At 43.4% G+C, this 19,665-nt stretch overlaps 1 protein-coding gene across 5 annotated transcripts in view; it reads left to right on the forward strand.

The window, feature by feature from the left end:
- The window catches only part of ACVR1 (activin A receptor type 1), a 71,291-nt gene that overhangs the window by 20,060 nt on the left and 31,566 nt on the right, over nt 1–19,665 (forward strand). For 3 of the 5 annotated variants that reach the window (XM_030485957.1, XM_030485960.1, XM_030485961.1), the window contains exon 2: nt 14,139–14,212. In XM_030485957.1, coding sequence (XP_030341817.1) covers nt 14,139–14,212 — 74 coding nt within the window. Of the gene's footprint in view, nt 1–13,644; nt 13,738–14,131; nt 14,213–16,074; nt 16,098–19,665 lie in introns of those variants that run through there. The other 2 variants (XM_030485958.1, XM_030485959.1) reach the window with 2 other exon arrangements.

Below are 19,665 nucleotides of genomic sequence, written 5' to 3' on the forward strand. Positions count from 1 at the left end.
TTTAAAAAGACTGATGCAGTTCTGCGTATTTCTTAATAATTATTTTTTTTCTTTTCATTGTTGAGACTAGGAAATAGCAGTTTTTGGTCAGTGCCCTGCTTCTCCCATTGCTTGTCCCTTCCATTGTGGCATAGTTGGCCTTCAGGGTTTTTTGATCTCGGTGAGCAGTTCATGTAAGAATGCTCAGTTCACTTGCCTTGTTTAATACTATAAAGCTAGAAATTAGTAATGCTGACACAGACTCATCTAATTTACAGAGGAGCCAAGCTGTTACAGCTTGTGGTATCTGAAGTCTTGTCTGTTTGCTGCTTTTATCTGGGGTAAACTTGTCCATGTCACAATTTGTGTAATTTATTGAAGGGCTTGGCTTTGTTTTTTGGTGGGTGGGAGGGAACTGGTGCGTTTTGGTGTTACATGGTGAGAGATACTTGGAGCATGCATGTATGGTCTTAGCCAGTTGGACATGTGTGTTAACGTAGGCTAGGATTGTAATGCTTTAACCCTTTTTGCCTTGTTTTTTACCATAGAGGTGGAAGTTCATGCCTGGAGCTGGCTGTCAGCAGAATAAGCATTGCCTGATGTCCCAGAAACACCATCCTTAGAAATCCTACAGGACAGGACTGTAGGGAAAACTTCAGAATAAATGGGCTGTTGTACATGTTTGCTGGAAGAAGATAGGGAAAGAAAATCTGGGTGTAGGAGAGTCCTGCTGCTTACCTTTGTGCTGCTCTGCATTCCTTTGCTTGGCTGCCCGGAGGCAGCAGTGGGGTGTCTTGCTCATGTGGTTCATGATTCAAGCCAAGCAAGCCCAGATGTTTTCATGCCCAGTCTGGCCTATTTTCTGAGAATAATTTTGGATGCCTCAGTCCACTTTATTGTGGTTTCCCTAGCGTCTAGTCCAGCTGAAGCTAAGATGATTCCTCACCTAACTGAATGCTCATAGGCAGACATGGAGTTCTCTCTACAGCGGTGTTCCTGATGATAACTTCAGAGCACTTGGAATTAGATCCACATTGGTGAGAACCTGAGGTTGTGTTTTGTTGCTGTTTGAGTGGAAAGTTTTGCAGCATGAAACTCGGAAGAGTCTGTCTTGTGGCCAGGAAATAGGTGAAAACTCAACAGATTCCTGTGGAGGTAGATCTGGCCTTGCTGACTGATCTGGCTTTCCATTTCCACTGGGCAGCAAGAAGGACCTGGAAATCTTTTCATACTGACTATTGGGCCTTTTAATCAGTATTATTATCTGTGCTGACAGGTTCATGACAGTAACTATCCAGGGGATACTTCCAGGGAAGTATATTCACTCCTTTAACTTGTGCATTCTCCATCTCATTCATTTGGTTTTATGTCAGGTATTTCCTGATGCTGAAGAGAAAGTGGTGTGGTCACTTGCTCTGCAGGAACAAGTGCTGTATTGTATCCTATTCAGAACAGTCTATTACTGCACCACTTCCCGTTAGTGAGGAGGGCTGTTGACCCAAAGCATATTTGGGCGCTTCCTTCAGAAGCAGTTGGTGAGGGTTATTTTTGACTTGCTGTCTTCAGCCTGCTCTATTAACAATCATGGCTAAATCATCTGTGGAGATGAAGAACCTTGGAAATCACCAGTGGATATGTGTCATAAGCTCACTTTAATGAAGAGTATGGCTCCGTTTCTACATGATCATAGATGAGTTGCTCTTAGGTGATGCTTCATTCAGAGATTCAAAGCTAGACTTGTCTGTAAAGAGAATTTCAGATTGTGTTTTACTTCATGTTTGCAGCTAGGAGTATGTGAGAGGTCAGCCTCCGTAATTTAGCTGTTAAATAGTAATTTGATCAATGGCTTTTGGCATCTGTAACACCAACTAAAACAAAAGTCTGGGTAAATATATGGAACGGTTCTCTGAAGATACACAAGTGCAGTCAGGTTTGGCAAGGCTATGGGAGATGTGTGAATTTGAAAGCTTACAGCTAAATAGGTGGAAAGTGAACACTTAACAGCTCTGGAAAGAAGTGTCAGAATTATATATATTTGGAATAAATTTGACGTAGGAAGAGGTGACAATATGCCCAATTATTAAGGTGAGGGTTGTGTAGGGTGGCAATGATGAACGTCAGTTGTGACTGTGAAAGGGTAGTTCTGTTACCAGGAGAGGCACAGATGTTTGCCTGTAAGATCAAGATAGACACAGGTAAAACAGCAACCAGGGAATGTCAGGGTAGAGTGATTTGGAAAGAAAGATCTCAAGCTGTCATAGCATACAGGTCTGAATGTTAGCTGGATTAGTGTTGGCAGGTGGGGCTGCCACAGGGAAGATACAAGCAGAACAGGGACCTGTGGTGGATGTTATGGAGCCTTATGAAGCCCCAGGTGAGAAAGAAGAATGGCTTGCAAGGATGCCTTGAGGGAGCTGGAGCAGAGTGAGGGGAAAGGATTGTGGTGGAGGGTGAAAAGAGAGAGTAAAGCTGTGAAGTGAACAGCAGCACAGGTAACTTTTAGGTTGATGTTGCAGGGTGGGGTGAGGGGGTGGACAAATATCATTGCAGAGTTCTAGGATGGAAAACCCCAACTATTCTTTATCTTACTAGCTCCTTAAAATCAGTTTTGGGTTACATTTGTTGTAAAGTGATGACTGACCTTCTGAGGTTATCTTTTTAGATTTAATAAGGTTCTGTATGTCTCTGCACAGTACTGTCCGATTTGCATGATGTCAGCAGAAGAAGAAAGGTTGCAGACCACCATGCCTGTAATATAACTTGGTTTTGTCTGTACTTTGTATTTTAGAACAGAATAATACATCTAAAGCCTGTCCAAACAGGCAAGACCAAATTGTAGAACAGTATTGTTAAAATTCTGTGGTGGTGTAATATAATCTCTGAGGAATTTTACTTTCTTGTGCAGCAGGGTGTTTCCTTCTTTTCTGGATTGCTAATTGCATTCAGCTCTTTGGATTCCAAAGTAATAGTTTAATGAAAGAATCTGATGAGATGAAAGGCTGTTCAGCGACACGTGCCTATGGAGTGTTAGGAACTTCTGTTCTCAGTCTGATTGTTCTAAAAATATTTTGTTAATTTGTATTTGGCTTCCTTGGCTCGCTGGTGTTTGGGAACAGTGAAGCTTTAAGTAGTACGCAGCACAAATATCTGACTTTTTCATATCCCTTAACCTTTCCTACTTTGTAGAAGCCCATCACTCCTGAAGAATGCTGTTCTAATCCCAGTGTAATCCATGAGCAGCGAGCCAGGGCTGTAAAGCCTGGCTCTCCTGGAGTCCCCTCTCTCCTCTGTGCCCCTCACTGTGGAGTCATGCAGGGGCACGCGTGGTAGGGCTGCTCTGGCAGTGCTGGCACAGCAGCTCTCTCCACCCAGCAGCTGTGTGCGTTGTGTCTCTGCACGTCTTGCTCTCCCGTCCTTCTCGTTTTTATAGATTTGGTGGCTTTATTTTAGCAAACGGCTGTGTGTTTGCTGCGTCAGGCTGCAGTTACATTTTCCCAGTGGAATGGACTACATGCGTTTTTATCAAAATACTACAAGTTTCATTCTGGTTAGGGTGCTTGGGCTAAGGGACTGGATGTAAGCAGAGTATTCTCGTGGTCGCAGCCTTGTGAAAATAATTGCAGAGGCTCAGATTTACCCAGGCAGGCAAAATCCCGCTGGGATTAGTGATGTGCAAATGAGAGTCCTTGCTGGTGGTGGAATACCGACAGAGATAAGGGTGACAAGTCCTGTGGCAGTGAGGGAGCTTCCAGCAGCTCCTTCGACTCACTGAGTTTGGCTCCGAATGATTTGGCCTGATAACATTAGAGGCTGAAAACAAAAAAACGTTTGCACCTCTCAGGGTCCCTGCATATCTGAAAACAGAACTAGACTGTAATGAGACACTGCTTAATTAATACATTTGTAGGAACCAGACTACATTTTTTATCTTTCAGCAGGGCTTGCCAGATGGTCTTTAAATGCTATTCACATAATATAATCAGACCCTAGATTTTCTACTACAAGGAAAAAAGCCCAAACCCACAAAACCAACCTAAGGCAAAGAAATGTGCATTTAAACTCTGCATAAAGACAAAGAGAGTAGAACTGGAAAAAATTGAACTTTTTTGAGGGGAAAAAATAGGATTTTTATTGATGATACTGAAGCTGAAGATTTGTTTTCAGTCAACACAACTGAAACATTTCTGAAGTGTTCTGCAAGAAACTTTTCACAGGCAATCTATTTAATATATAAATAGTTATTAAAAAGCTTTTAAAAATCCTGATCTTAGATTAATAGTCATTGATCTTGTTTAGATCCTATTTTCAACTGTCTCCAGGTTTTTGTTAAGGTTATAATACAAGTCCCTGGAAAAGTTAAAATAGACTGTAGAACAGGGCCATGTTCACTATCTTGGTAATGTACACAAACTGTGACACAACCTTGGACTTCTGCAGGACTTGACATAAGTGCAGCGGTTTTGATACTTGGTGTCAGTCCAATGTGATGATGTAAGGTATTTGACCATCTGGTAGGACTGCAGGGCAGAAAGATCTGTTAGCCTGTCTCACAGGCCTCCTTCTGAAACTTTCCCAGGGTTGATTGGGGTGTTCAGGTTCTCAGGAGCAAAATATTATTTGGGGACATACCAGCAGTTTTCCCTTCGGGGCTCTTATGAAACGACAAGGAGGAGCCTGCCAGGAGGGTGCTCTGCTGAACCAAGCCTGTGTTTGGAGGGGGAGCTGGCAATTGCTTGGCAAAAGGAGAGTTAAAGTGAGTAATAAAATTAGGAGCTTTGTTTTAGACTAAACTCAAAAAACCTAGAGGAATGTTCTGATAAAAATATTCCTTTACTTGGCAGATAGTTAGGATTTTGCTTTTAAAAAATGTTTAATTTGGAGAGCTAGGGGGCAGTTAAGACCCTGCTGTGTGTCTTAACTGAATGTGTGTTTTTAGTATCATTGGTTGGCTGGGTTTGGGGTTATGGGATATGTGTGTTTAATCAACCTCGGATTTTGCTGCCACTGAAGGGATGCCCATCTCTGAGAGGAGTTGTGTTCCCACCACCTCTCCTCTGCTAGCACTGGTACCATTGCACCTCTGGGCTGAGCCTCACATGTTTAGTTATAGTGAGGACTAAACAGCGTGTGATCTGATCAGTGACCTGATCTGGCTTATCCCATAGCCTTGCAGTCACTGCAGCCAAGTGGAGGGGTGGGAGCCTGCCTAGCGTGATGGCAGGGAGCTGAAGACATGGTTGGATGACCAGATTTGGCACTGCTGTGTCTCAGACTGGTCCAAACTGGTTGTGAAACAATATCCTAATAAAACCTTACTCTGATCCTCTGTCTGACTATATGCCCTTTCTATGCAGCTATGAACTAGGCTCAGTGTTTCTGCCCATACTTCTTGTTTTCCTCACCTGTTAAGACAGATGTGCCCAGGACAGGATATAAACAGTGTTTGACAGGCAATTCTGAAACACCTGCAAGCTATGCAAGTGTGTTCCTCCCTGTACTCCTTCGTCACATACTGCGCAGATAAAATCTTTAATAAATAAAGTATTGCTAGCTGGATGAAAGCAGGCCAAGTCTCAAAGAGGTAGACTTTGAGTAAGTTAAAGTAAGTAGCTGTTACTGAGTGCATTTTGGGTTTGTGTGGTGACTTTATGAAAAAACGCAGAAACATCTTTTACAGGTGATTTCTGATAATTTGTCAGTTGAAAATATTTGTGTTTGGGTCTTATTCACAGCAAGTTTTCTGTTTAGAGAGAGTTTATATCTTCACTGGAAGTTCTGACAGCAGATTCTGGCTTCTGAACAACTATAGGGAGAAAAGTACTGTGTTTTGCAGCAGGATTTGAAAGGACATTTTGCTTGCCTCTTATGCCCAAGGCTCCAGCACAAATTAAGTTGCCAGATGTTAATGGAAATTGTCTCCAGTTTGTGTGGACACTTGGAATGGCTTTAGCAAAGTGAGTGGTACCTAAGGCTGTCTGACTAAAATGCCCAAGAAACTTCGCAGCTGTGCAATGGAGCCTTTTTCATGGCAATTACAGAATGCAGTGTTCCCCTCTGGTAGGAACTGTCTGTGTGCCATGTAGTAATAATACCTGTGTAGCAGTAAAACATAGGTAATATAATAAAATAACATCTTTCTGTTTAAAATGTGTGAGAAGCCACAGTAATTCATGTATATCTAACAATGTCTTTAACTGATACCTGTTCGACGCCTCAGGCAAATGTATCTTCAGATGAAGCTACTGCATGCTTGACTCTTTGCTTGCCTGTCTCATGGTACTTCTTGCAATTTAATATCTGTTAGTTTGCCCGTATAAATGAAACCATGTGTAGTTGGTTATTTGCACATTTGGAATTGCATACCTAACTTCCAAGATGCTCACAGCAGTGACACGATCAATGAACCATATGAACGTGAGCATGTTTAAGTGATGCAGGTTCTATGTGCAGGTTCTGCAGGGGAAAGCTGTTCCATGGTGCAATGTTAATCCTTGATAGCTGCCTCCTGGTGAATTTATTTACCCTGCAAGACAGTAAATGATATGGAAAGATATGCACATGTCTTCAAAGGCACCAGGAACTTGCAATAAATATTGAGGGTTTTAAATCAATTTAAAAATGTCTGTGCTTACTTCATCGTTTGAGTAAGCCATCCCATATTGGGTTGCATAGGACACCTGTATTGATGCAATACCTACACACAACCCAAGTATTTGGACTTCCTAACAAGCCACTTCTGTCTCCTTGAGCCACACAGAGAAGTTCTGCTGCCCACATAGAATCATAGAATTGTTTAGGCAATTTAAGATCATCAAGTTCAACTGCTAACCCACCAGTGCCAAGCCCACCACTAAAAGTGTTTCTAAGTGCCATACCTGCATGGTTTTAAATCCCTTCAGGGATGGTGACTCCACTACTTCCCTGGGCAGCCTGCTCCAGTGCTGAACAACTCTTTCTCGGTAAGGAATCGAAACCTCAATTTGAGGCTGTTTCCTCTGATCCTGCCACTCTTTAGGAAAAGAGACTGACCCCAGCCTTACTACAACCTCCTTTCAGGCAGCTGTAGAGAGCAGTAAGGTCTCCCTTGAGCCTCCTTTTCTCCAACCCCAGTTCCTTCAAACGCTCCTCCTTCCAGACCCTTCGCCAGCTTTGTTGCCCTTCTCTGTACATACTTCAGCACCTCAGTGTCTGTCTTGGAGTGAGAGGCCCAAAAGCAAACACAGGATTCGAGGTGTGGCCTCACCAGTGCCTGGTACAAAGGGCCTATGACTGCCCTAGTCCTGCTGGCCATACTATTGCTGATACAAGCCAGGATGTTCTTGGCTGCCTGGACACAAGCTGGCTCATATTCAGCATCTGTCAACCAACACCCCTAGATCCTTTTCCACTCTGCAGCTTTCCAGCCACTCTTTCCCAGGCCTGTAGCATTCCATGGGGTTGTGCAGGACCCAGCACTTGGCCCTGTTGAACCTCATACAGCTGGCTTCAGCCCACATACAAGGTTGTGAGCCCCCCTGCTCACCAGCTGACCTGCATGGAGAAGCTAGCATTATTTTTGGTGTCTTCTGTGCCTCTCGTGGATCCTGGGCCTTCAGCTGCTCGGCTTGTTCACTGGGAATTACCCTGTTGCGAGCACCAAGGAGCTCTGCCTTCCCTCCCATTAAAGGAGGAGCTGTGTGTGTGTGAGCCATGCCTCCCCACCCCGCTTGGGAAGGAGCTGGTGCTGCTTTGGGTTCACTTCTTTGCCTAGGTAAGATATTTTTATCTCTCTTGGATAAGTGGTTGTGTTGTCATGTGTCTGTCCCTCCCACCCTGACACTGTGAATGTTTATTATTTGTGATCCCATGCTATGTCACTTCTGCAGTTGGTGTGTCAGCTGGAACCTTTGGGTGACAGCATAGGCAATAAATGGATTTATACTAGCATATGCCAGGAGGGAGACTAAACAGGATTTTGTTTCTACAAGCGGCACATGTTCTTGTTACCTCTTTCCTTTTCTTTTAAGAACCTAAGGAGTGGCTCTTCATGAGCATATTCAGAGCTATTAGCTTCATAAAGAGTAACTTGCATGATATTTTACATTGTATGGATTGTTTTCCTCCTAGTGGTTTTATTTTTATTCAGCAGTGTCGTGATACTCACTTCGAATAAGAGTGTAGGAGAACCAGTGTCTTGCACACTTCACTCTCTCTCTGTTATTCGAATCCAAGACATTCAGCCTTTCAAGGTGGCAATCTTTTGCGGATTTTCTTGAGCTGAAGTGTATTGATGTGTGCCTTGTGCGCTTGCATGTGGATGCCAAATGGAGTTTGTGGCTGGCTTCCATCTTGCTGAATTCTGGCAACAAAGTTTAGACTTTAAGAAAGGATACGCAGGGTTGCCATTCTCTGACATTGGGAATGCCTTTGTGTGGGCTGTTCTGAGGTTGTTAGTTAGCTTGTGTGAGTTTCAATTAAAAAAGAAGAAAAAAGCAAGCAGTGAATTATTGCTTTTGAATGCACGTCTTTCCTTCTAAAGACACAGCTGTTGATGAATTTAGCTTGTGTGTGGCTATTGTGGATAGTAGAATTACAATCCAGCATTATGGATGTTTTCTTTTGATACAAATCTGGTGAGGTACATGCAAAATATGTACAGCCCTTGGGCTCTTGGCGGGATGCCACTGGGACTGTCAGTGATAGTGTGGGTGCCTCTGATCTCATCAGAAAAGTCTGAATGCCTCTAATGGTTCATGTTCCCATGTCTGTGTCATATTGAGATGAATTGTAATCTTTAATTTCTTCACTAATTGGAGTTGCTCTTTTGTCTGGCATGGTCTTTGCTCTGTATCTGGGTGGTGGCGTTGGAGAGTAAACACCCTTTCTCCACAGCCTGTGCTGCTGTTGGTGGGGTGTTTCATGTTATCTTAGCTCCTGGTTCTGCTCTCCCCTGCGGCTTGTTGTGGCAGCAATCTCAAGAGTCCCAGCTCTGGATCTGAGGTCTCCCTCACCCCCATGTTGTTGTCAGGCTGTAAAGGAATGATTTGGCAGGAGACAAATAGTTTTCTTGGGAAGAAAAGAGAAAGTGGTTTCCATTGGCTGTGAAAGTAGAAAAGGTATTGGGGTTTTCAGGATGGATTCTTTAGTGAATTGGGACTTCATGAATACAAACAGTAAGAATTCTAGCAATTATTGAAAAAATCAGTTGCACATCTGTATGTTAAGTTGGGTATGCTAACCAAGTGTTATATCTGCCATATGATACGCTTTTTACTGTTCATTTAGGCTTCTGAAAACTGTTTAACTGATTCCTTCTTTGGAGTCCAAAGCTGGCTTCAGAGTAGATACTAGGTGCCTGCTCTGGACCTAGGTCCACCTTGTTGCCTGTGCTTCACAGCAGAGTTGTTTGGAAATCTGTTAGCTGCTGCTTTAAAAGAGACTTTTCCATTGTGACCTATAGCAAGTTTCAGGTTTTCTTATATGCTTCTGTGGGAAAAAGTTAAAACCAAATTATCTTCTTCTCACTGTACGTGGATGACATCCACAGTCACCGTTTCCTGCCTCCCGCTCTGCTGTGTGGCCTGGATTGGTTTGATGCAGGTGGTGCTGGTGGGAATGCCCTCTGGTGGCTTCTGCAGCTGAGAGGGCTGCAGGACGTGCTGAGGAGTTGTGGGCAAGTCATAGTGAAGATTGATACATCCAGAAAGGAAAATAAGTTTTGTGCAGTTTTGCTGGTTGCTTTCTAGTTCCTCTTTCTCTTTCTGGATTAAATCCCAATCCTGCCTCCCCTTTGGAAAAAGTTCTTGTAAATTCAAACACCAGATAGTAACTGGATATCTTATGTATCTCTAGATCCATAGCAACTTGCCATGGAGTTTTATAAAAGAATGTTTTGTTCCTGTATTTTCTTTCTAAACAAGTAGTAAGTGGAAGAGATGTACTTGCTTGTGTCACTAGAACCAGATTTTGGTTCATACATATGTGTTACTGTTTTTTTGTTTTGGTGGGGGTGGGTGGTTTTTTTGGTGTTTGGTGGGTTGTTTTTTTTTTTTGGGGGTTGTTTTTTTAAAGTCATTTTTTTAAGCAATGGAGTCAGGACTTTTAAACTCATCCTCTGCTGTGTCTGTAGTTTGCAACTGGGATAACCTGAAAGGGAAATGCAGATGAATGAATGCACATGACTCTGAAAAACAGAGAAACATGTTGGAGCTGCAGGACACCGTGGCTCCATTCCCTCCCTGGCACCTGCAGTGGCTCTGAGTGGAGCTGGTGCCCAGTGGGATCCCTGGAGAGGACCTTCCCAGCCTGCATCCCATGGCCCCCTTGCAATCGGCATGCTTCCAAGCTTATTTTTAACTGCTGATTTAACAGACGTGCAGCAGATACGGCATACCCTGAGCAAAATGGCAACCAGCAAGGGATGGTGACACCTCTCCCAAGATCCTGGCAGGATTTCAGCTGCCCAAGTAATGTGTCGGCTGGTACCGGGTAACGGCGTGGTCTCAGAGCAGACCTTGCCTGATGCCACCTGAAATGTTCCCTTGTCTTAAAGCAGGGGTTAAGGACTTGACATGCCTTTGATGTAGTGAAGAGTTTTATTTATAGCTTTTAATTTTTAGGGTGTAATTGAAGGAAAAAAAATCTGTTTTGCAGAGGGCAGAGGCTCCCAAGTCTTTTCCTTCTTCTCTGGTCTCCCAGTGTCTGCAGACCCAGCTGAGGTGGTGTAACTGGGCTGTCCCCTACTGAGAGCTGCATGGGCAGCTTGCCAGAAGCCAGAGAGCTGTACAGTCTGCACATACATGGCACAGGATTTCAATTGGCGATAAGTACATGCAGGGTGAGTTTTTTTATAGGCTGCTGTGAGTGTGTGCAGCACTTCTCAGCAAAAGCAGGCAAAATATTCTTTGCGGCTTTGGGGAAAATTAGTGTCTACAGGAACAAAGTTTCATAGAAGCAGGGTTTAAATTCTTAGTATTTGGCTTCTTTCTTTGAGAGAACTGTGCATGCTGTGAAATGCATAACGCCTGATAATAGTCTGATTTTGTTGTTGTTTGCATTTAGAATGGGGAAAGTCTATTCATAAAAGTAACTCTACCAAAGAGGCTTGTACAAGTACTTGCTTGCTAATGCAGGGCTGAGTGTGGGGTCCTTTGGCAGGACTTTCTGCAAGCACTGGACAAGCTGTTCCTGACCTGCAGGACCAGGATCCAGGCTGGAGCAGCCCCTGACCCAGCTCCTGCTGGCGCTTGCCTGCCAGGTCACCTCAGGTGGCTTCCCCTCTTCAGGATGTGCAGCTCCCCTGCAGTTGTGGGGCAGGGGAAGGATGCCAGCCTTTTTTCTGTTTGGCACTTAAATACATTTAACAAAAAAATTGGTGTAATTTCAGGTGTGTTACTCAATGAAGTCATCCTTGGGCTTGGTTGAAGAGGAATTCTGAACAGTGTTGTGGATGAGGGGTTAAGAGTGACTTTTACTGTGGTTTTGTGGCTTTTCTCATTATCACTTTGGTGAGGACTGGTAAAAATTCTTATACTTGCTGAACTGCAGTTTGTCTCAACCCATGCTGGTTTGGATGTGGGGCATGTGGAATCAGAGGATGAGGAGCTCATTTTATCACCCTGAGTGTTACAACTCTCCCTCACGGGAGCTGTGGGAGGTTGTTTGCCTCTTTAGGGGGATGCAGGTTGGATTTGCTTCCTTCCCCTGGAAAATACAGGGCAAGGGCTTGTGAAAAATATATGTATATTTTTTTTTTAGGGAATAGAAATAAACTTAAAAGAAAACAAATAGGCATATGCAACTTGTAGAGTTTTCCTGGTTTCCATGTCTTGTCTGCTTTCTGTATCTTAAATGTCTCTGTTCCAGCCAGCTCATGTTTCTTGTGTTCAGCCTCCTTTCCTGGCAGAACTGAACTGAACTCATTGCAGGTCCCTCCTGGCTTCAGCCAGGTTTGGCAGGAGGAAAGGGTTGAAAGAGCCAGGGGTGGGGGGGACTTGAACGTGGTGGGTTCTGGGAGTAGGAAGGGAGCAGGTGGAGGGGAGGCTGCAGTGTGTGCGGGTCTCCGAGCTGACCTGCAGCACTGGGGGTGGTGTGATGGCTCCCCACCGGCAGATAACTACCCCTATTGCTTTTTAATTGAGCATGGAGGATGCAGCCATGAATCTACAGAAAACCTGGCAGCCGCTCTGCCTGTTGGCTGCATGCTGCTGTTTGATTCTTGACCCGCTCTGTTGTTAAATTAATTTTTGTCTCTTTTAAAGCCCTTTTTCCTTATGCTCAGTGTCCCTGCTGTCTGAAGGGCTCTCTGGGTGGACTGGCTGCCAGTTCCTGCCAGGCTCACCATGTGCTCCCCTCCACCCAACAGCCTCCGGGGCAGCTGGCTTGCCCAGCTCTGCTGCGGCTGTGGGCCGGCATCATTAAAATCAAAGTGTTCTGCCTCTGCTCTTTGAACCATTGATGTGTTGAAAGAAGGAGGGCACGTCTCATGAGCCACCTTTGTCTAGACTTGCAGAGAGTTACCTGGTGTAATGCTGAGGAAAATGCTGGTGTAAGCTGTTCAGCCTCAGGAAGCGCGCAAGGGGCTGAGGAGGAAGGACAGCATTGCTCTCGTGTCCTGCAGCCACCCCCTTTGGGAGCAACAGACCCCTCTGAGCTGTCTGTTTTAAACTTCCTATACTGGATGGCTCAGTGATCATGCTGTGTATAACTTCATTTCATCATGTTTCTCGTATAACTGTTGAAGGTTAAATATTGGCATGTGTTAAGAATGCATTGATGTGCATCAAGAATGAGGAAGGCAAAGTCACTTGGTGAATGCATGTTTGAAAGTGGGAGTTTCACTCCTGGAGGTTGAGTGGCGAGCACTGCCTCATCCCTTCTCTAAGGACAGAATTTGAGTACTTGGGTTCAGAAATTTTTGGTCATTTTAACTGATGGTGAAGCAATTACCGAAATGTTTCTCATATTCTGCAAAACAAATCTATGTCAGGAAACAAATACAGAAGTAAATGGCTTGGCTTTCATCATGAAGCACTTAAGCAGTCTGCTAGTGATTTGAAAAGGCAGCAACAGAAGATATCTGAAAGAAAAATGGCAATATAAAATTTGCTTCTAAGTTTCATCTGCTTCAGTAGAATTAAATCTGAAAAATGAAGACTAATACTTCCATGTAAAAAGAATGGTAATGGCTCAGTGCCTTGGTCAAGGAGAGTCACTTTGTTTTGCACATACTACTTGCTGCTGCTTTCAACTGAAATACTGTGGCATGTGATTATCCAGAGAGTCTTGATAGGAACCAAGTAGCACAGGACTGACAAGCCCTTCTGAGTCATCCAGCCCTGCTTGTTTGGTTAAATCCCAGTGAAGATTGACTGTAGTTAATCTCTATTCCTTCGTATTGGTGATCGGTTAAATGTAGAGTTTAAGAAACTGTAGAAAAAATCTTCTTTTCAGAAGCCTGTTAAATAATTCTTACTTCACCATAAAAACTCCGAAGATTATCTTTTCCTGTAGAGACCAAGTATCCTGGAAAAGATCTGAAATGCACAGGAGAATTCACTCCTTTATTTACTGTTTTAGAGGCAGCATGCGCCCCTGCTGATGCACTGGAAACAGCCTGTTTTCATGCAAGATGTAGTTACCTGTCTTCAACAGCAGGGACATGAAGTTGGGCTGCTGAAAGGAAACCTGCTCTTCTGAGGGTGGTGTCTCCCTTAAACACATTTTGATTTTGCCATCTAGCAATTGTTTCTGCTGGTTAAAGTTATTCCGAGTTCCCTGCCCAAAGCATATGCAGTTTTACAGACCTTTTCAGTTCATAATAATTTAGCTTTTTAATACCTTGTTGAAAGAAGGTCTCTTCTATTTTACATGCCTGCTTGGTACTGAGAGGGTTCTTGTTTTCATAGCAGCATGTTTCCATATACGCACTGTAGTTGCATGTGGTGTTTCTGTGACTTAAAGAAAAAAATAAAAAAATTAAAAAATTGCAGTAAATTTATGAATGTTTTAAATGAAGGAAATGACTTAGGAAACAAGACAGCAAGAAGGAGACCTTGGTTGCTTTGCATTTTGTATAAAGAATTGATGAAAGGCATTGCTAAATGCTGATTTTGGGGTGGTTATGTTTTAAGACAACAGTGAAAGTGTACACAGCTCTCATGTCTCTTCTTTTTCTGCAGCACTACAATGGTAGATGGAGTGATGATTCTTCCTGTGCTGATCATGATGGCCTTTCCCTCCCCAAGCTGGCAAGGTGAGTGATGTGCGTCGTGGTGCTGCGGGAGAGCTGGGTTCGAGCAGTAGCTCAGCCGCTGGAGCCGCTGGGCACAGCTCCATGGCACCCCGCTTGCCTTGTGAGCTGACAGCATGGACGAGCTCCTCTCGGGTACAAGAGGTCTGCTTTTCCATTGGAAGTTGCTTCAAAGGACGTTTTTGCTCGTTTCTGTATAAAAGTTATAGCACGGGCAATTGGCATAGGTCTTCCCAGGGCTGGGGCAGGTGGGGTGTGGGAAACCTTATTTGAACAGCAGATTATTCAGTATGTAACAAGTAGGTCTTTCTAGCCCATGGGCTGAGGTGCAGTTGTGTTGCGTTCTCGTAAAGTGAAGGTTTTTTTCTGTGGGAACGCTCTTTGGAGTATTTAGTATGGTGTTTGATAACTTTTCCATGACTGCTGCAGTAAGGTCTCTGGGTATGGAAAGTGACTACTTCATTAATTGTTTATGCACTTACATGCACATAAAGGTTTTATGACAACAATGTGTTTAATATTTGCCTCAGCAAAATGGGGGAAGGGTATTTCCACTGCCATGGAGAGGCAGGAATGGTTCATTTGAAGGTGGTCTGGATGTTTTGGGAGATGACCTCCTGAAAGATGCATAATTGCTACTTTGCAAACAGCCTTTTAAAAATGCTGAATAAAGGTTTTCTGCAAGTAACTTGGTTTTCTCAGTTTTAAATTTTAAGTGACTTGAGAGGTGTGTCTAGTGTTTATTATGGCATATCTATCCTCTTATTTACCTTGTGAAATACCTGTCGGAACTACTCTGCTAAAATGCATTTATCTTCAAATGTTGATGCAAATAATAAAAGGCAGAGTATGTTAAATGAAATGTTAGAATGGATGGTGGAGGGCCAAGATTAAAAATGCATGGCGGTCTAGTGGTTGACTTCTATGAATAGGAAATATTTAAATTTTAAAAGGGTGGACAAAATTTAAAAAGGGAGGAACGTTGGATTGGTGTTTGTCAGAATACATAAAACTGCTAATGTTATTGAGACAATATTATCTTGAAATAAAGTTTGGTAGCAGTCGTCACAGTGTACCTTCTTATCACTCTTGAAGTGCAGCTATCTGCTTCTCAAACGTTTGTTTTGGCTTTCAGAGTTGCTTATGTTAAAAATCTTAAATCACGTGCCTTTCACATCCTTAACATGAAGAGCAATAGATGAAGAAGAAAAACATGTGGGGAAAAGGTGCCTGTTAATGTCTGAAGTTGTTGTTAATTTCTCTTGTTCAATGTGTGGAATCAGACACTTGTGCTGCCTGCACAGTGCAGCCCATAGGGCAGCATTATCAACCCACCCTACCATTCTAAAGGTACCTTGCAGGTGTTCATACCCTAGTGATTTGACCTGACTCAGCTTAAAAAAATTAAAGTAGGTTCTAGGGCTTCAGTGTTATCTTTCTGTTGAAAACATGCCGATAAGTGATCAGCAAGAAAAGAGTCATTAAATCCATGCCAGTTTTTCTTTTCCTGGGACTGTGAGCTAAGACTGGAGGTAGAGGATTGTACCTCACTCAGCTGGGAGGAAGGGTAGAGCTGGGCCAGATGTGCAGCTGGAACAGGCTTTGGACGGAGGGCTGGAGCGTGTGAGCGGAGATGTGCAGATGTGTTCTTGCTGTCTGTCTGCCTCTGCCAACTGGATGTGTGCAAAGAACAGTTTTCTGTTCATGATGTGGAGCTGCCATGCTGAGGGAGAGCTTGTCCAGTAGCGTTTCCTATAGATTTCTGTGTTTGGGCCTGCGTTTCTCTCCCACGGTGATAGAGCTCCTGTTTTCAAGGGAGAGCATGCCTTTGGAGATCCTTTGAGGGAATGGGAGTTGATGCTCCACTGCCTGTGAACAGGGCACGGAGGTGGGGCAGGTGCACCCTGACAAGTGTGCTTTCCCATGTGCTTTTTCTGAATGCTTTCAAAAGTTGATGTTTTGGGGCAGAACACTGATTTGTCTTCTCTTTGCATAAAACAACAAGAAGTTACAAAACCTTCTGATCCCCTCCACCCCCATGTATTTTATAAAGATCAGTCTATTTCCTTTCTCTGTGGTTTGGACCAGTTGGGTTCTTTGTGGGTTTGGATTTTTGGGGGGGGTTAGGTTTTGGTTTTATGGGGTTTTTTGCATTTTTGATGAGTGAAAAATGTCTGGGCGTAGCTTTGGGTAGCATTCAGAGGCAGATTGACTATTTCTACGCTGCTGCTGGGCTTCAGGAGATGAGATTAAACATGATTCGTTTTTAAAATAAACAACCCACAGGCCAAACAAAAAAATCAAACAATGTGTAGAATTCTAAGTGCAGAAACGTATCACTTCCCTTCTTGAGTGTCCAGAAAATCCTTTAAAGGTTTACTGCAGTGCTTACTTCTGTGTTATTTCTTTATTAGCCCTGTAAAGTGGGGAAAGAGAGCTTTTCTTCATTTCCCAAGAAACTAAGCTTTAAGGCAGAGCATTTTGTAAATAATGCAATGCCTTTGCTTAAGAGAGAGGTTTGTCACTTACTGGTGACTTTGCGCAATAGAGTTTCCTGATCCCAATGGCCATGTCAGGAGCATGGTGCAGGAGATGCTGCTGCCCTCTCCGGTGATGGGGGGAAGGCATCTGGACCATGCTCTCCTCTGGCTGCCTCTGCTTCCCTGCCAAATGCAGCCTCACTCTTTGGTATGAGGAGTGGGCAGACTAGGAAGTGTCTCATGTCACACCACAGCCAGGAAGTGTTTGGGAACTACTGGAACTCCAGAAGCTGCTGTGTGACTGGTGGGAAGCTGGCTTTGGGAGCAGCCTCACTCTGTCCCCAGCAGCTGCGCTCAGGCAGGGTGTCCCTCTGCAGAGCTGGGCACATCTGCCCAACCTAGCAGCTTTATAACTGATGGTCAGTGGCCATAGCACTTGTGCTTTTTCTGGTTTTAGGGGGTTTTGTAAGTTGGAAAACAATAAGGCTAAACAGCTTTTTCTTAGTGCTGGAAACCTCAAAGGCATTTGTTAAATTAATAAATCCTATATAAAATCAATTATTATAGGCTGCCTGGAGAAGTGGTAGAGTTGCCATCCCTGCAGGTATTTAAAAGCTGTGTAGATGTGGCACTTAGGGACATGGTTTAGTGGTGGATTTGGCAGTGCGAGGTGGACTCGATGTTAAGAATCATTTTTAAATGTAAATAATTCTGTGATTATTATGGCTGTTGTGTAATGCTTGTTACTGTACACATAGAGAAAATAAAACTCAGAACTGAGCAGGCATCTCTACAAGCTTCTTATTTGTTGTTTCCCTGAAATGGCTAAGAATCATAAAGGGAAGCTATCCACCAAAAAAGAATGAATGTACAGTTAAATGGACTCTGAAGATACTGTAATTTTTTTCAGGTCTGCCTACCTTCATCTTCAATTGATTGTGATATGAAGCCCTAGCAAATCTCATCTCTTCCCCCAATCCTAGTTATTGAAAAAAGAAGTAAATATTGCTGCTTTGAAATATTTTGGCATTTGAGCATGAAGTCTCTTTCATTCCACTAGAGATTTCTGCAGTTCTCTGAAATAAGGCTTCTCAGTGAACTGTAACCTTTCTGCTTTGGTTTCAGGGTTTTCCATTTGGAAAGTGTGTTCCCACTCAAAGCCTAGCAGCAAGCCTGCAAAGGGGACAACAGCCATAGTACAGCTCTGAGAGGTCTCGGGTTGGGAAGCTGGCTCCCGGTGGCGCTGAGGACTGGGACTGGCTGTGTGTGCCCGAGGTTAGCCGATGACTGCAGTGTCTGTGCATGTTCAGTATGCGACCGGGGAGGCACGGCGCCTTCCCACTGCACAGCTGTGGGATGGGCTGGAGGAGAGCAACCGAATGGAGTTTCTCTGCCCACTAGTTAGTGACTGGAGGTGTTGCTCCTTTTTGCTTTGCCTCATTCCTTGGTAAAGAGGAATAAATTATAAAGTCATGTCTTGGTGAGCAAAGGACTGGTTTGTTTAAGGCTCATTTACCTCTGTCCATCCTTGGCCACCTCGCTTTTTTTTTTTCAGCCACATAGTAAGAGGTCTTGTGGTGCTGTGTAGGTTATCCCTCTGAACACTCAGTTGCAGGCATGAGCTAAATGTATGTTCTGTCTGTGTAGTAGGATGTAGTAGGATGTACTAATCTTTATCTGCGAGGTGAGGTTTAGTACTGTGAAGATTAGGGAGTTGGACTTGATGATCCTTATGGGTCCGTTCCAACTTGAGTTATTGCATGATTATGTGAAATTTTGAAAGCGAAAGGTATGCAGTGGTGGCGATGTGATACTGTTAAAGCCCTGCTTTAAAAGGTACATGTCATGTAATTAGAGACTGTCTTCAGCAAGAAAATTGAGACTCTAATGGTATATATTTTTGATTTTTTTTATGCTTTTAAAAACTACTACAGTGTTTGCTGACACACAAAGTTAACACACTGTCACATAGTTGACATAGGCCTTTTTCAAAGTCAAAGGTAGTTAAAGAAACTGTGTTGCTGTAATGTGAATAAGAAAAGGAGGCTGAGTGCCTATTTTAATAGTTTTTCAATGGAAAATCACAGAACTGCTGAGGTTGGAAGGGACCTCTTGAGATCGTTTAGTCCAACCCTGCTGGTCAGATAGTGCCAGCTGCAGCAGGTTGCCCAGAACGAGGTCCAGTCAGGTTCTGCATATCTACGTAACGTGGAGAATGCACAAGCTTTTTAGGCAATCTATTCCAATGGGGGTTTTTTGTGTGTGTGTTCAGATGACATTTCTTCTTAATTTGTGTCCATTGGCTAATCACTCTTCTAAATGTGAAGAGATCACATTTAGAAATTCAGATGTGTGAATCAAAGTTCAGATGTGTTACCAGAAATGTGTAGTGTATTGCGTCTTGGAAAGAAGTTTAGTATTTTCCCAAACCGTTAACAAAGTTTACAGATTGGTAACTGGTTGGGTGATAAACTTCACACAGAAGCAACTAACTTTGTTTCTTTGCACCTGTAGGTTTACATCACTAACCAGTATTCTCAGAGCTTCATGGTTCAGTGCCCTGTGGGTTCTGGCTGGGGCTGTGTGGAGTGTCTTGGTTCTTGTTCTGTTGAAATACGTAGGTAATTAGAGTCAGCGCTCTTAGTTGTTGACTTTCACAAAGTGAATAAGCAAAAAAAAATAAAGGAGCCTCAATTTTTACACATTCATAATAATGAACTAATAAACCAGTCAATGACAAGTTGATGCAAGTCTCTATCTTTGTGTGGCAAGTCAGATTTTTTTTTTTTTTTTTTTGTGTGTGTGTGTGCACAATATATATATGTGCCACAAGTGCAGCAGTGAGTCTCTGTATTATGAAACAAAAAATATATGCAGCAAACATGTTTAGGTAATGGAAGTATTCTCAAGCTTGGCTTCTTGCCTGCTTGTGTTGTCTGGCTGCTGTGTATGTAGCTGCCCTGACAGCCTTCCACG

The sequence above is a fragment of the Strigops habroptila genome, chromosome 5, assembly GCF_004027225.2.
Source record: "Strigops habroptila isolate Jane chromosome 5, bStrHab1.2.pri, whole genome shotgun sequence".
Classification (NCBI taxonomy): domain Eukaryota; kingdom Metazoa; phylum Chordata; class Aves; order Psittaciformes; family Psittacidae; genus Strigops; species Strigops habroptila.